The sequence below is a fragment of the Pleurodeles waltl genome, chromosome 12 (genome assembly GCF_031143425.1).
Source record: "Pleurodeles waltl isolate 20211129_DDA chromosome 12, aPleWal1.hap1.20221129, whole genome shotgun sequence".
Lineage (NCBI taxonomy): Eukaryota > Metazoa > Chordata > Amphibia > Caudata > Salamandridae > Pleurodeles > Pleurodeles waltl.
Window position 1 is genome coordinate 570,579,480 of NC_090451.1, and position 17,360 is coordinate 570,596,839.

Below are 17,360 nucleotides of genomic sequence, written 5' to 3' on the forward strand. Positions count from 1 at the left end.
ACCATATTTTCCGGTGTATAAGACAACTGGGCGTATAAGACGACCCCCTACTTTTCCTGTTAAAATATAGGGTTTGGGCTATAGTCGCCGTATAACACTACCCCTCTTCCTACGCACACCAAATAAAAATTAAAAAACATCAGATTTGATTTTAATATGGTAATTTTAATTCAAATGCTTATGACATGCAGGTATTTAGTAGGAAAACTGTCACTTATAAACATAAGGCTGTTTGTCATCAAACATGTAAACATAAAACCGTGCAAGTGGATTAAACTTTTCCTAATTCACTCTAAAGCTGAAAGGAAGGATAAGACAATAAACCATTGGAAACTGTCATGCTGTTTGTTTTCTAAGCTGTTAGCCATTTGTATACTGTACTGTATGTACTGGTGCTGTACTGTATGAACCAGTACAGATACTGGTACTGGTGCTGTGCTGTACTGTATTCACCACCACATGTATCTGCTCACCAGATAGACTGCCTTCCCTCGGAATCACCAATCCCAGTGTAAAACAACAAGCCAATCACTGAGAATGAATATTACATGTAAGATTATAGAAACTGCAGTACAACCAAAGTTAAATGCGGTCAAAATATATATTTTTTATAATATTGTTAAATCCCAATCCAAAATGGCCGTTCCTATATGCTAATCTATTACGTGCCATGCACGAGAAGAAAGAAACAGAAAACAAATGTCGTTGCTTTGGTAATCGCGTGCTTGGAATAGCCTGGGGCACGCGCAGGAACACGCGCCTGTCCAGGCAACTGCCAGCGAGGATTGCAGCGCATAGTAAGAACAGCTCACCTCATGCGCAACCAATCCGCTCCGTGTCCACAAGTAATTGAATCTTGTGGGATGTGGAACCCATCGTACGCTTGGAATCGATTTCCAAATGCAGGGTACAGTGGCTCAGCTACAGGGCTCCTGTCCCTGAAGTTTCAGCACACCGTATACGGCGTATAAGACGACCCCCAACTTTTGAGGAGGTTTTCAGGGGTTAAAAAGTCATCTTATACGCCGGAATATAGGGTATCTATTATGTCTTTCATATCGTTCCTGCACCCGGTCAGAGAGTCTAACTTGAAGTCAGTAGTGGCAAGGGTTATGCGCATTTCTAGGAGAATGGACTTTAGATCTTCAGCAGGGGGAAGTATCTCCTTTCCCCTCGCACTCAGGAAGCTGAGGAGTTGGCAGTTCTGCTTGGCGCGATTTTTTTTTTTTTTTTTTTTTTTTTTTTTTTTTAAAATCAAATGTGAGGCTCTGTTGCCTAGTCTGTCTTGCCCATCTTATTGTGTGGACATCGCAGTTATGCGGGAAATCAGCACTAGATGGGAACATTAACTCCACCGAATGGTGATAGAAAATATTCAGCAGCAAGACCCCCCTTGTGAATTGGGTGTTGCTGCACTGTGCTCAATTCAGAATTGTGTTGATATTATGCTGGGTAGCACTAATGCGGTTCCATGCAAAGTGGAGGCCCTAGATGCAGTAATGTAGGCAGTTTGTAAGTACTCAGGACGGACTTATGTGCAGGCTAACATTTCTACACTCTGCGTACTGGGCATTGTGTTCTGGCATTGCTATTGCGTCTTCCTTTCTTGGCCGCTCTCTTCCTGGGGTGGGGAGAGCCTGCTCCATGCTGCAGCTGCAGGCCGAGGAGCCGCCCAGTGGTAGGCCGCAGCTGGGCCTTTGCCGCAAGGAGGTGTTGGCGTGCTCCCCTGGCCATCCCTGGTCTGATGCACATCTGCAGGGGGGCCCCAAGGGCAATCCCGGGCCTCTATGTACAGCCAGCAGCGCTCACCGCTATCTTATGTGGTGCTCAGTACTGACCTGGAGTACTTATAAACCACAGAGGGTAACCCATAAACCCGAAGGGCTGGGTGGAAACTAAATATTAAATACAACAATGCCCTACAGGGAGACCCAACAATCATTTATACATCATAAAGCAACATAGGTGAAAGTACAACAAACCATTTATTCATATACAAATACATATTAAAAAACATCTTCCTATATCCTTTTTTGCTGCTATTATATGGTCTCCATAAATATAATATTGGGGTGGCTTTACAATAAATGGTGAAAAATGGCCAGACTTGCTGTATTAAGATTGGAGGAACTTGTTTTCTTTAAATGTTATTATTTTACTGTTCAACGACTCAGTTCACCAGTTCAAAGCAAAACATTGCTAAAATTGTTTCATGTGAAAGAGTAAATGTGGCAATGCTGCAAGAGGCACATATGTTAAAAGCTGATGTCCTTTCAGTATATGAGATGAATCATGATAAACTTTTTATGCAGGTTTGATCCCAGTGCTGACAGCTTCTGTCCGAGAGGACAATGATAATAGGGGGTGTTTTATATCTGTACTAGACCTAGATTGCTCATGCAATCGCTTACTCATGTTTACACCAACCCAATCCACCATCTTTTCTTTTACAGGGGAGAGAAGTTACACATGCTGGTCAGTTGTTCATCAGTCATGTGCAAGAAGCAACTACTTTTTGTTATTTTTACTAAATTTACCTGTCTTATCCTCTGAAATTGAAACAAACGTTGTGTCTGATCATTCACAGGTTAAAATGGTGTTTGGGATGGATGCTGACATTATTTCTCTTTGAAATCAATTCCATTAATTTCTAATGGATGTCTGAGACCCTGCAATGAGAACCTTAGGGCCAAATTCATACCATCACTAGACCACCATTGCGGCCTAAACCCCGCCGGCCATATTTTGAGTTTCCCACTGGGCCGGCGGGTGGAAACAGTGTTTCCGTCCTCCAGCCCAGCGGGAAACGGGGCCATAACATTGCAGCTGCCTCGTAATAGAGGCGCCTACAATGTGGCGGTGCGATGAGTGCAGCAGCACCTGTCGCCCATTCCACTGCCGTAATTCGCGCAGTGGACTGCGTGACAGGGCTGCGCATGGTGCCCCCAACGTGGCCATTCCCCCAGTCTTTCCATGGCAGTTGAAAGGCTGGCGGTACGGGAAGTCATAATCACCAACAGCGCTGGCCTGGTGGATTACAACCGCCTGGACGCCAGCTGGCGGCAGCCTTGCAATGTCGACAGGCGGGCCGTGGCAGCTCCGCCACAGTCCTAATGTGGTGGTCTGACTGCCACGACTGCAGCGGTCCTACTGCCACCATGGGTCTGGAGGTCTGAAGACCACCAGACTCATAATGAGGCCCTTAATGTGAGAAATACGAACATTACACTAGAAAAAGACCACAGGTAATACCACTTGGGAAGAAACTTAGGACTCAAAGGCTGTAATTAGGGCTAAATTGCTGGATCATTACATGAGGTTCCTGAGGCTTGCAGAGAAAAGAAAGCTGCACTAGACTAGGGTTTATCCCAATTATTAAGACCACGTAATGATGGTTTAAGGGCTAAATTAAAAAAAATTTAGGTTGGAGGTGAATTCGAACAATTGCTGATTATTGACCTAGCGTGTAATATGCTCCATACATATTGCCTACATTACGAAAGTGTAAAAAGGCTAATCACATTTAGCTTATAAGATAAAAATAAAACAATAGCCCTCCTGAACTATAACACAATGCTACTTACTAAACTATTGGCCACGATGTTGACTTGACTGTGACCCAATGCCAAATTTGGTTTCTAGGTGTCACTGTATTTTTTTCTTAAATATGCACACTTATATATTTGGTTCATAGGTAATCTTCTAGAAATAGCAGAGTGCAGGAATGACCAAATGCTTATTTTGCCACTACACACCAAGCAGGGTTGAATGTCAATATAAGACCAAGGTCATTCACAAAAGTAATTTTAACCCAGTATTAAAAATTTTAACGTGCCCAAGTTTGTTGAAAAGAATTGTGGGTAAAGGGACCTTATCTAAACCAGTTATTTTGTCTGGAGGCAAAAGATATGTTTTTTACATATCACCAACTGTCTTTGAGCTCACATTATACCCCTTTGATTTGAAAAATAAATGCTAATCCTGGTATAGCATAAAGTTAAGATAGTACTATTTTCAGACACAATTGTGCCTCCTTAGAGATTATATTAGGTTTTTCCAGGACTCTTAGCTGTAATTCATGTTTTATCTGAAACATCTAACTTTAAATAAATCCTGGCACTTCCACTGGCATGGTAGTCAAAGGCCGAATGACACTGTAATACAGAATCACTGCCTTACCTACACTTGCAGGCCTCAAGTCTCCTTGAGAGTTTATTCCACCTCTGTTAGATATTTTATATAAGGATGTATATAGATAAGGCGGGCTAGAGATACTTTGTTCGGCAGGCTGACCTGTGTGATAAATCATTTTCTTTCCGTAATTTCTATGCAGTGCAAACTCTGCTGCTCCGTTTCCCCCAACAGAAATTTAATGAGTCCAGAAGAAGCTTCTACCCTTCATTTTGTTGCATAAATTAACTCTTATATGAGCTCTACAAGGTTTGCTTTCACACCCATGGATGCCTGAGTTTAGTTTGGTTCATCTGTGCTTGAATTTGGAAAAACAGGTTGTCATCCTACACAAACTCATTCACTACATAGTAACATAGAAAGGCCAGAGAGCACGTCAACTATCAGTCTCTTACAATGGATTCAAAGTTGCAGTGGTAATTCAGACCCAATTTTGTTCTTTATAATATTACTCACAAGCAGTGCTTTAAGAGACTGACACGTTATGCTTAAGTGTTTTATTACAACAGCCTCATCCTGTTGCTTAGCACATGTAAAATAACCAAAAACAATATTATTGAAATTGCTCTAACACATGTTAACACTGAAAATAAGATGAACATTTCTACCACAATGAAAAGATAATCAGGGAAACATAAAACCCTAAAATCTACTTCTGTGTGCTGTAGTAAGAGAGCATGGAGTAGTTTAATTTGCATCTAGAGTTTCTCAGGAGGAATCAATGAACTGCATACCTGTGAACAGCAAACGGTTGTAGTTATCAGTAGCCCGAAGAGAGTGTGCCCCCGAAAGGAAAACAAATTACCTACTGGCCTCAGCTCCTCTCCGACTTAGCTCGGTATGAGCTCTCTGCGTCAAACAGGATGCTTCGGATGTCTGGCAGTATCTTCTGTCAGTATTCTGTGTGATAATCTGAGTGAAGGACCACTATCTGAGTGGTCACTTGTTGACCCTTTTATACTGTCAATCACTTATCTGGTACGGGGAGTTCTTGTGGAATTTATGACATAATCTGTGTGCATCAATATACTAGTTGTAGATGGATTTGTGTAAGGAAATGTGGTATAAATACATCAATTCAGACTACATTGTTTATTTTATTGCTTGTAGCTGACCTTGAGGTACAGATAATAAAATGTCCCAAACTTGGGTCGCATTAGGTGTCTTATCGACATCATGGTCTGGCTGACTTGATACCTTCAGAGGTTCTTGGAAACATAAGGACCGGCGGCATTTACATCAAAGGTAAACATGCCGATGACCAAGTAGAAATTGGAAAATGGAGTCTTGGCATACTCAAAATGGAGTTTTGTCTCAAGATGTTTGTCAATTTAGAATTAAAAGTCTCCCACAGTAGCAAAAGCGACATTGTACACAACAAGAAACAAAAGAAGTCTAGGATTATCTAATATTAGAATTATGCCCAAGTGACAAAGTTGAACCACTCTGTGACTGGATGAACACATCGCACTCCAACCTTTGGCTGATAGTTGAATAAGTTACTCATCAGTGCAGTTAGATAACATACTGTGGTTGTAACGTAAGCACAGGAAGTCCACTGCAGCACTACACAGATTCTGTCCTCATCAGTGATCCTTTTGGAGTGCTTAATCAGATGATCCGGTTGGGAACTTTTACTCTGTGTTCTTTGCCAATTACACTTATTGTGGACATTCCAGAATTTCCTGTCAGCCAGTTAGACACAGGATTTAAGTGTCGGAAATGCAGTAATTGCCCAGTGCTGGGGGAGAAACTTCTTTTGGCAGTTGCCAAAGGTTAAGATTTCAAGTTGATCTTATTTGATAGTTTTAGATTAACTCAACTTGGCTTTCATTGCCAGCCTGCACCATGTTCAAAACTAGCTGCATAATTCAAAAAGCCATTGTAGCTATCATTCCTGCTTATCTTCCAGACAAGCTCATCATCTCTGGTGGTTCTTGGCACAGCCGCTGCCAGGAGACGATCAAACTGCAGGATAAGAAGTGTACAAAAGAAAAAACAAGACAATAGGGCTCTTCAATTTATACACCCAAGATCTGGAACAGCAACCCAATATCCATCAGCACCACCACAATACTTCTCCAATTTAGGAAATAGTTGAAGACTCAATCTTTAGGGAATACTACATTGCAATGTGTTAATTGTCCACAACTCTGCTTCCTTTCCTATTCTTCCCACTTTAAGCTTGCCTTTGACAGCATTCTGCTGCCTTTTGGTAAGGTTTACGCTGTGGAAATATCATATGCATACACACTTGGGCAGCAAGCAGCAAAACAGTTAAAGATAAAGTTGCTAGAGATCAGACATGCATAGAACATCTGTTTACACGTTGTCAAACCAAAAGAGGTATCTCTAGATTGTAGGCACTGTTGAGTAAATGTTTATTTGGGAAAGTGAGCTGGTATACGAAGTCCCTGAAAAGGCTTGTTCCACAATATGGAGAGAATGCACTAGATAATAGTATGCCTCTGTTATGCTTAAAACTGTGTTTAATAGCTCAGATATATGATGAAAGGTGTGTGTATCACTTGGCTTGATGCTATGTATGTGGTGATACTGCCCTTATGTCGTGTGGTTTTAAAGTAGTTCTCTTCTGACTTAAAGGACGTCACAACACAAATGTGTGTGGTTAGTAGGTTTCCTTTGCTCCAGATAAACTGAGTGGTAAGAACTGTAAATATGCCACTTGTCAAAACTTAGTGTCTAACAGTGCAGCGAAAATTCTCAACAACTGGATTGGTACTCCACTGCCTTTATTTTTCTCTTGACTTACAATGTATTTTTGGTATCAAGGGGTACTTTTTAGATCGCATAGGGGAGCAGATCAGATATTGAGACCCCCCCCCCCCATTTTCTCCAGCATGGGAGCTGAAAACCTATGTTGCGTCAAAGTTACACAGCCCTGCTTTGGCCCGCGAGCAAAACATCTCTTACATGTAACGTGCATTGCACAACAGTAGATATGCCAAAACCCCCAGAAACTGAAAGTTGATGTGAAGAGATTCGAGGAGGAGTCCAGCAATTAAGGATACACTCCCACTCTAACATTACTCAATAAACATTTCTAAAAGCATCCACACATCACACAAGGTGATTGAGAATAACAAGTGAGCTGCTCATCAGCCCTCCCCTAAAACATTTTCGTGAAAAAATGTACCACAATACATTTTCCTAAACATTTTGTAAAATACGGGGACTACAAAGCAGTGTACTTTACATGCAGTTCCTGACCCATGAAATAACGGACATGCTAGCAAGTGCCATCTGACTCCTTGAAAATATTAGCAATACCTGCCTCCAACTTAACATGAATTAGAGCTGAAAAACATTACATATGTTGTTAATCTGATTTGGTGGGAGAAAACATTTTCGGTAATTACACATATTTTCATCTATATTTGGTTTTTTTTGGGAAGGGGTCCCTGTTCTCCCCCCCCCCCCAATTAATTTTGTTACTCCTAACCTCCCTTTACCTAGTCCCTCCTCTGAACTCTTTAAATCCCCACCACCTTTTATCTCTGCCCACCCCTTAAACCTAAAAAAAAATACCCTTACTGCTAAACAACTTAAACCATAAAATTACTCTTAGCCTCTGCCCTCCCCTAAACCCTAAAATAACCCTTTACCTACCCGTAAACCCCTAAAATTACCCTTACCTCCCATTACCTTTACCTATATCTTACATCCCTTTACCTCTATCCACTCCTAAAACCCAAAATCACTCTTGCCTTGATTTACTTCTTCCCATCCCTTAACCCTCAAATCACCTATACCTCCTTTTACCTCTATTCACACCATAATGCTTTATTTATTTCTTTAAATAACATAAAATGTTATTTAAAAATATTTACATACCTGTGTAGTAAATGATGCATGGTAAAGGATGAAACTTATACTGTGTACTATACTATAGTAGGTACTTGTTTGTACTTGCCTTTGTGGTAAAGACTGCCTGGTAAAGGTTGTTTCCCTGCTGCTACACATGGAAGAAATCCTCCTTGCCTGCCCATGGACTTTAACCACAGGGTACGAATGCCCACCATATGCCAGAAAGAGCTACCGATAGTCAGCGACGCCCACCTTACTAGATCCACATCAAAACCCAAAGTTTCATACAATATTCCTAGGAGAACACAATTCCCAGACATTGGATACCATAATGCCTTTATAAAGAGAGCAGAGCCACCTTAGTTTAGGGAAGTCTACTGAAAGTGAAAGGCAACTGACAGCCATCAGATACGAGGGAAAATCAGTCACGCTCACTTCTTCTTTGCTCACTTTTCTCTTTCCTCTAATCTTTACTAGCAACTGATCAGCCAATTCTGAAGCACAATGGAGCATAACAACCCAGATGTCCACTCCATTTACTGTTATCTCCTCTTCTCCTTTGTTAATGCAAGTTGTTGAGTACCTGGATTGCCCCAACCGTCTAGAAACAGCTGTAGTCACCTTCTCCATTTCTACCATACGCCAGGGGAGCAGAAATGGGTTAGGCACATCAAATATGGGGGTTTGATAGGAAGATTCCAAAAGGGGCTACCCCCAAATTCATTAACCATTTTTAACCAGCTCTTGGTGTCTAATGGTTCTTTTTGCCAGGCTTATTCATATTGAGGTTGAAGTCTTCAAATCTGCCCCCATCCTTGGGACGACAAAAAAGTTGCTAGTGGCATGGGTGATGTAGATGGGTGGCTTGATACTCGGAGCGCATATATATCTAGTGGTGCTCTATAACCCCTGAGGGTGGACAAATGGGGACAAACTCCAAACAAGTTCGAGAGGTACCCCTTGCACCCCCAAAGGAATAGGGTTAGAGTATGTACACACACACAAGTTTCCCTTTGGGAATTGTTCTCAAACAGATAAGCTTAAAAGATATTGCTGGCACACAAATGTTGTACAAAGTAACTGATGACTGACTTGTAGCCGTAATCAAATCCTAATGCAAAATAAAATCGAATCCCCTTCTTAGACCAGTGTCTTATTGTTTCATCTTTCTATTTTATTAAACTGTTATAATATCTACGCAAAGTGACTTCTGCAGTAAATGCTACTTCACATTCCTATACATTTTTAATGAGCGCAACAACCTACAACACAGACCTGATGCAGCTGCAGCACTTCCGAAGTCTCACCACAGCGTGAGTTCTCAGTGCTGGGTCACCGACTTCTGTGGCACCTGACTCCTCCGCAGGCCCTGTGGTGTGATCGCATCACATCTTGATGTGCTGGATTCATCGACCTCTTCTTGTCAAAAGAAACTGATGCCTCGCCACTGACGCCACATTACCTTCACTTCAACCATAAAGAACTGATGCTTCACCTTCTCTGCCTAGCAGTAAGGAGCAGACGCCTCACCTCCCCAGTAGCAGCAAGAAACCATTGCCACACCGGCTCCATTGACACCTCACCTCCCCCACTCTGTGCAATGTCTTTGTTTCTTCATCTTTTTCAAGGCACTGTACCTGGGGTCCATGCACCTCTGACTGGCCCGCAATCCCTCACGAGTGGCATTGGACGGTTTGAAGCGACTCTTTCAAGATGCCACAATAGCCCCAGTTGAAGCTATTGTGTATCTAAGTGCTATACTAAGATTTAATATTTGAAATTTTTTATCTTTACTTGTGTGTTGGATTTTTGTCGTTTTGGTCTTATCAGATAAATGTTGGCTATGTTTCTAAATGGGTGTGGAGACTTTTGTGGCGTTTTCACGGTTATTGTGTATATGTACAAATACTTTACACATTGCCGCTGAGATAAATCAGACTGCTCATGCCACTCTACCAAGGGCGTGAGCAGAGTTTATCTTAGCTGTGTGACTCTCTTAACCTGACTCGAGTGAGGGTCCCTACTTGGACAGGATGAAAATCACTGCCAACTAGAGTCCCCATTTCTAAGAAAGGCTGATAGTGGTATTAAGGGGTGGTGGGATATGGCCGAAGCCTAGGAGGGGGGGGGGGGGTCAATCTCTTCACCCCATTCGTTTTTCCTTGGTATAGCTGAGTGCTGTCTGCCTATTTCGGCCAGGCAGATTACTAATCTGTTCACCCACATGTGCAAAAAGACTATGTGGCCTAGAGATAGTGGGAGACACATTTTCACATCAATGTGTGTACTCTGCTTTGAAAATCACCCTTGTCGACTAGTGATGTGGATAGCTCCTCAGGGTTTGCCCTGCCTTCTGATGATCCCCGAGCAGACATCTTACAGAATAGAAGTGGGCGAGCCAGACAATTAATCGGAAGAGGCGGGCCCACCAAAATACATCATGGAAAATGTGTTTTTTTGTTTTGTTACTCAGGTATGTTGTGCTTAAATACAAGTCATGCAGAAGACAGACCGAGATAATCACTCTTTGCTGTTTAATCTCTTACACCCAATATCCATCCTTTTCCTGTAACCTCCCTTCTTTGTACCTCTAACCCCTCATGGCTTCTTACCGCAAATTAGAAGTATCTGCCTAAAATCAAAAGCAGTATACTAAGACGCACTGGAAGCTCTTCCCCCCCCCCCCCCCCCCCCCCCCCAATGTGGCACTTTTGTAGTAAAGACTGCATTCCTACCTGCCCCACTCTGCCCTCATTCTCCCTGCTTTGAGTGAACAACTGGGCTTCTGTGTTTGAGTGTTTTACAGTTTTAACACAAAGCTGGTTTTTACAGTCTGTGAAAATCAACGCTGTGTTAAAACTCTATGACAAACCAATGCATACACATTGTTTACTGGTCAGGCGTTCCAAAAGGCAATACACTTTTGTTTGATTATTGTTTTTTTTTTGTTAGCTGGGGAAGCAAAGCCGGATCATGAGCAACCATGGCTAATGCGTCCTGATGGCCCCAGGGCATTAAGGAGGTGTAAAGGGAATGTGGGACGTGGAACCAGAGAGCATTCCCCCCCCCCCCCCCCCCCGCCCCCCCCCCCCCCTCCCCCCTCCTCCTGCTTTGGTATCTGCAGGTAGCTGTACCTTGACATGGGAAAAACCATGCTCTTGACTGCCCATGGTCTTTTGGAGGGAACCAATACTGGGAGGAGGGTTTGACCCACTCCCAAAGCCAAGACTAGAGTCAGTGGTCAGTTGCTGACTACAAATGTTGTCCACAAACATTGTGATGGAGGTCCTTGTGCTCCCAGGGCCCCTCCATAACAAAGAATCACGGATATGGCACAGGAATGGTGCTGTCAGATGATTGACGGTCATGCCAAATTGGCTTAAGGTTGGTTATCAGATATTTACAACTATTGACTGATTTCTGATGTTCTTGAAGGATTTATAGTGTATATCAATGATTGATTACTGTCACGATGACTTATGACCATCTCATGATTTACTACTTAATGTTAATTTACTGTGACCTGTACCTACACCCAGGGTCTCTGACTCTTATTGAAAGAAGGGTGGGTGGAGGATTAAACAAAGGCCTGGTAAGACCACGTTGTCTGGCTGGGGCAGGTTAGAGTTTTTATACAATGCTGGTTATCACACCGTATGAAAATCATCATTGTGTTAAACTCAGTGAATCGCTAGTGCCAGGACTCGCCTGACACGTGTGTTGTGCACAGGCCGTGGTGTAGTCTTGAGGAAAGAACTACCTGAGTAGTTTTTCCTGGTGGCTACTGAGCACACACGTGGGTAATGTGAGATCACATACTCGTGTGTGAGCTGTAAGCCATCACAGAAGCAGCTTTTTTTTAATTATATATAAATAAAACTGTGTCCGAGTTAAGCTGTGCTTGGTTCCTCCATTTTGCTTAGTCTAGTTCATGTTTGCCCCCCTGCCCCCTCCCCCCCCCCTCCCTGCATGCAAGGTCCTTGACTTACTGGTTCTCCTGTTGTTCCTTCTCTCCTTGATGGGCCCTACTTCCCACATCCAGCTTTTGGTTACCTACCTGCATATTGTGGATCTTTTACTGGCCTCACCTCTCGCACCCCCCATCTTTATCAGTTTGGAGTTAGTACTTACCTGAAGTCGCTTTCCTTTCTCACTGATGGCTGGATTCTCCCCTTTTGTAATTGACTGAGTTTAAAATAGTATATATTTGGAGTACTCAATTTTTGCAGTTACTTGTTGGCGTCACTCCGTGCCCTTGGCCTCTGGGGTCATTTTGTCGCCAGTATTCTTCCTCTGGATTTGGCCAGTGCCAACAAAAAAAAAAAGGAAAACCACCAATTCATCATCAAACCCATCATAGACCAGGTCAGTGCACTGAATCTGTGGCTCCAATGAACTTTATTGCTCAAGCTGCGCTATCTATGAGAGACTATTAATAATGGACTGGTGATTTAATTAATTTCTTCTAAACGGATCTTCATATCACGATTCCCTGGATTTTTATACCTCTTGGCCTGTGCTTTCCCTTGAAAGGGAAAAAGATTTCCAGTTACTGCACACTCATTAAATGGGTGAGTGATTACTTAGGAGAAAGGCCACATAAACACAAGTTCATACATTTTTTATTTATGTATTACAATCAAGATTCTGATATTTTCTTGCAATTTCATAGGAATCAGTGACTGGGAGTCTGGGTCATCAGTCTGAGATACAGGACCACAAGAAGTGCCAATCTAGGAGTTATATCTTCCCTCCCGACCTCTCCTCTCCTTTCCTTGCCCCGTTACCCTTGGGCATACTCTTCTACACATTTTTCTTTTTGGGTGCCTGGGGCTGTTCTTAGGCGGTATTGGGAGGACTGTGTTCGCTCCTGCAGATCCCAGGGCCAAGCTGAGTGGAGATTTGACAGCCAGCACGGATGCATAGTCTATTCGTCACAGAAATGCCAAAAGGCAATCTATCTGTTTTAAAGGAATGCTGGCTTTCATACCCTCTGACAGATGACCCCCCCCTCCAACAAGGCATCGTTGGGCTGGAGGGTCCAAGAGGGTCCCGAGCATGATCCAGAGCCGGGCATCTGGCTTGAAGTTTCAAGGGCTTGCCCACCTCTAGATAGCCGCCAATGGAAAGGGGACACCAGTAAGCATCAGAGGTGCTGCAAGCAGGTGGAACTCAGTGACTGTTAGTTTCACGTCTGATGTCAGCGGACCTTTACACAAGTTCTTCTAATCTTACCTATAAGTTAGGAGTTCTTGCTACCCCTGGCACTACCTTTGCGACCCCTGGCTTTAGAGGTGGCAAGATCAGTACCTGGAACACATGGGCAGCTCTTACTAATGGATGTTGGTTGGGGTTTCACTTTACTGGCTTTCTGTCAATTTTTACTACTATAATCACTGAATAATATTATTCACTATTCGTGTAATTAAAATGGAATACTATTAGCTGGAATTTGACCCTATCTGGCAGCTAAGGTAAGTAATTAATGCTTTTATATGTATGTTGTATGCTTACGGGTGAGTGTGTTTGTGAGTGACCGTGTTTATGTGTAAGTATATGTGTTTGTGCCTAAATAAAGATCAATTGGCGTGTGATGTCACTTCCGCTACCCCTGCCATTTTGGTGAATTGACGCATATGATTCCAGGCCCTGCAAAAGTCTGACAGCACGGGCTCATTGCCTCTGGCCCTATAGTTATCCCATAGCATGACAAGGAAAAACCGGCCGTGCGCTGCGCTCTCTTCAGGGGGCTGTTCTCTGACTAACCATTGGGCTCTCCCCACATTAGTTATGGGCTTCCCCGGTGCCTGGCTAACTGCAGGCCACTGTTACTGCTGTAAATTCACGCTTTGTTTCTTCTTCGTTTTCACTTACGTTTTTGTCCAGTCCACCCGTAATCGTATCTTCTGCGCCTTCCTTTCCTAGCAACCCAGCTGAAAAACGGAAGTTGCGCGGCTATATTCGGCTCATATCTTTGAATCTGAATCAACGTAGGTACTTTTGCTTACAGATTCTGACTGTAGCTGGATGTTTTCTGCGTGCGCAGAGCTGCAATTGCGTTCTTATGCTCTTGCCCTTTCAGTAATCTGTTTAAAAAGCTGAAAGTGCAGAATTAACCATATTCGTCTTGCTTGTTTACATCCTAATGTGTAAGGTTCCTTTATAATTAGTTCTCAGTCGTTCTCTTGTTTATGCTCTTTCGTGTATCACATAACGCTTGGAAATGCATTTTGTATTTTATTTCTGGGTGTCTTCTGAAGAGTACTGAGTATATATGTTTGTCTCCTAACAGGTGCGGCCATTGCTGGCGTTTACCGAGCGGCTGGGAAAGATATGATCCCCTTCGTTGCTCTCACTTTGGGTGTGGGACAGACATTTTGCGTTGTCATTATTTCTTACTTGCGGATTTTAGCGACACTTTAGAGATGCACTGGAATGCTGCATCCGTAAAGGAAGTGTGAACGCCAGTGGATGAAATAATAGAGATACTTCGTGTGCAGGCGAGACTACTATGGTCCTGATAACCTTTTTGGGACTCAAATTGAATCATTCCGCCCACTTTGAAAGAACAGTGTTTTACTCCAACATGAACCTTTTGCCCTGCAACGATGCAATGTCGAGGTCATACATTGCCTTTTACAATGATGTTATACTTCATTTTAGATGTGTCAAACTTCATTATTTTAATTTGTTTATGTCAAGTTATAAGTTGGGAGCTTCAGTATTCTGAAAGATCAAAGCATTACTCCGGTAATTTAATATTTGTGCCTTACCTGAAGTTCTGATCGGAGTCCATGTCATGGCCGCTACCAGTATTTTTCCAATCTGCTTTTCTGGAACCGATTCCTGCGTAGTCCAGTAATTTTGCACTTCTGTGCTGTTGGGTCCATTACTATCGCCAAATGTCAGCATCATTTCCATGTTAGTATCTTGTGTAATATTAGTTGTGGGCATGACTCAACAAGACCTTTGAGGCATTTGGTTGATTGGTGCACACACTGGTCACTCTTACTCTGCGTATCTTGACTCTGTCATGACTATCTGAAGGTTAAAAAAAGGGAGTGAGCAATAGCAGTTTTAATCTCCGGAGGACCCATTTGCTGAGATGTGGCAAAATGTTTTTCCTACTTTTATGGCTAGCTAGCCATCAGTCTTCAAGACCTGCCCCGCAAATTCCTCTGCAGATTATTGCTGTGTAGGGCATTGCAGCAATTCATTTAGAAATAACGATTGGTCACATGAAACTGGCTGTACCACTTGTTCCCTTCGTATAGCAAAGAAAAAATGGCCCAGGTGTGTTTCTAGTGAACTTCTTAGCTGCTTTGGTCTATGCCTTGTAAATCATTTTTTGTTTTAATGGTGAGCGTTTGGACTCTGGGCCTGATTTAGAATTCGGTGGAGAGGTTACTCCATCTCAAGAGAAAAAGATAACCTGTGCGCCTTATTACAAATAAATTATATCCTAGGCATTTGTAATAAGACAGAATGGTTGCGAGAGAGGTTTGTAATTGAGGGACACATCCGTCAAACTCTAAATCAGGCCCTCTGTTTACATCTGAGGAGATTCCAAATATTTCTGAGTGTAATAACAATGTTCTGTTACCACCTTATGCCTTAAATTGTTTTTAATGTAGTGGATCGGACTGGACAATGTAAGATTATCTAATGTTGTAATCTAGTCTTTCATCTCCAGTCCCATTATCTTGTTTACATAACCTGTTAAATTGATGCAATTGTGCCTTTGTAACCTTTCTAATTTATTCTTTAAAGGAACGCATATATTAATCCACATCATATAATCTTTGCAATATGCACTTATTTAACCAGTCACATCTAATCTATTTGTGATTAATCTACCTCGTCATATCTATTCTGGTCTCTTTTATACAAATTGTTAATCACGTTCCAAGCACCTGTTCTTTTTACCTATTTTACTCCCTTTCATGCTGATGAAAGCAAAGTAACCAGAGATCTGCCAAGCAGTCTCCCCCCCCAGTGTGAGGTGTTTGCATTGCCTGGTTGTTAAAGGCCCCACACAAGTCATTTGCATCCTTCTCTTCATTCCATACTTCTACTCGTATCATATCCTGTTCATTGAGAGGCCAAAGTCTGTAAATGACCAATACATGCAGTGACTGTTTTCTGTATAGGGATCCCACATTTCGTCTTGCAGCATTTGCATGTCTGTTGGGGAGGGCACTCTGCAGCAGGCGGTTGCTGCTGCCTATGTATATTATTGTTCCACGTATGGAAAGTGTATATTTGTGTATCTCACAGAGGTAGTGTTAAAAAAACAAAAAACATGTAGCCTAGTCTGAAGGTCTGTTCCTACCGGACACTGGAACAGGAAGAAGCTATCAAGCCGAGGGCATTTTCATTCAGTAGTCCTTTGAACTCAGGTGATCAACTGCCTTGGCCTTAAACGAGAAGAATATCTGAGGTGTCGGTTGTGTTTTTGTGCATTTTGGTCACACAGCTGACTCACTCCTGCATGGGAATATGCTTAATGAAATTCCAGTAGGAGAAATTTAGTGCCTTCTAATTATCTAAGAAGTTCTTTCTGCTGCTAAGTCAACCACAGTGGACATATGGTAAAGTTAGTGCTGGAGCTTCGGTACTCTTTTCCAAAGAAAGATAGCTTCGGACATGTAGACAGTAGATATCCTAGGCATCCTAAAAGCCAAGAATGAATATAACGGATCAAGACCTTGAGTCCTGTAATGGCGGCTGTAACATTTCTCCTCCTATTATGGTCAGCCAGTCAGAGCTTTACGCCCCCGGACCGATGAATGTCCTGTGGGATCAACCAATCAGAATGCTTCGATTTTGAATTCCGAGCCTTAACTTCTCAAAAACACCTGAACAGATTTACATCAAATCCCAAAAAACATGGTTTTGGACTAAAGCTCTAGCTTTCTGCCAGATTTGGTGTGATTCTGTTCAGACGTTTTTTTTTCTCGTATCTTTGTCTAAAATTCCTTATGGAAATTGCATGGGGGAAGAAAAATGTGCTTTGGGACCCCCCTGTTTTTTGTTTTTTTTTCTCAGACCCACCCTTCCCCCCCCCCCCCAATTATTATTCTTAAACGTTTTATGAAAATTTGTTAAATGGTGGCTTGCATATAACTAATTTATACATGTGTGTGTGTGTGTGTGTGTGTGTATATATATATATATATAATATATATATATATATATATATATATATATGTGTGTGTATGTATGTGTATATATATATATATTCACTTAAATAACCAAAGGTTACAACAACGTTATAGTTAGGCTCCCATTTTAAATGTACAAGGCCATAGAAATTCACCAGTTATCTCAAGTAACTATAA

At 42.3% G+C, this 17,360-nt stretch overlaps 1 protein-coding gene across 2 annotated transcripts in view; it reads left to right on the forward strand.

Annotated features, from left to right (window-relative positions):
• TMEM170A (transmembrane protein 170A) overlaps positions 1 to 17,089 on the forward strand; it is a 182,721-nt gene extending 165,632 nt beyond the window's left edge. Inside the window, exon 3 of one of the 2 annotated variants that reach the window (XM_069217680.1) lies at positions 14,312 to 17,086. In XM_069217680.1, the coding sequence (XP_069073781.1) occupies positions 14,312 to 14,442 (131 nt within the window). In that variant the 3' untranslated portion in view covers positions 14,443 to 17,086. Of the gene's footprint in view, positions 1 to 14,311 lie in introns of both variants that reach the window. The other variant, XM_069217681.1, reaches the window with a different exon arrangement.
• Positions 17,090 to 17,360: the final 271 nt, after the last annotated feature.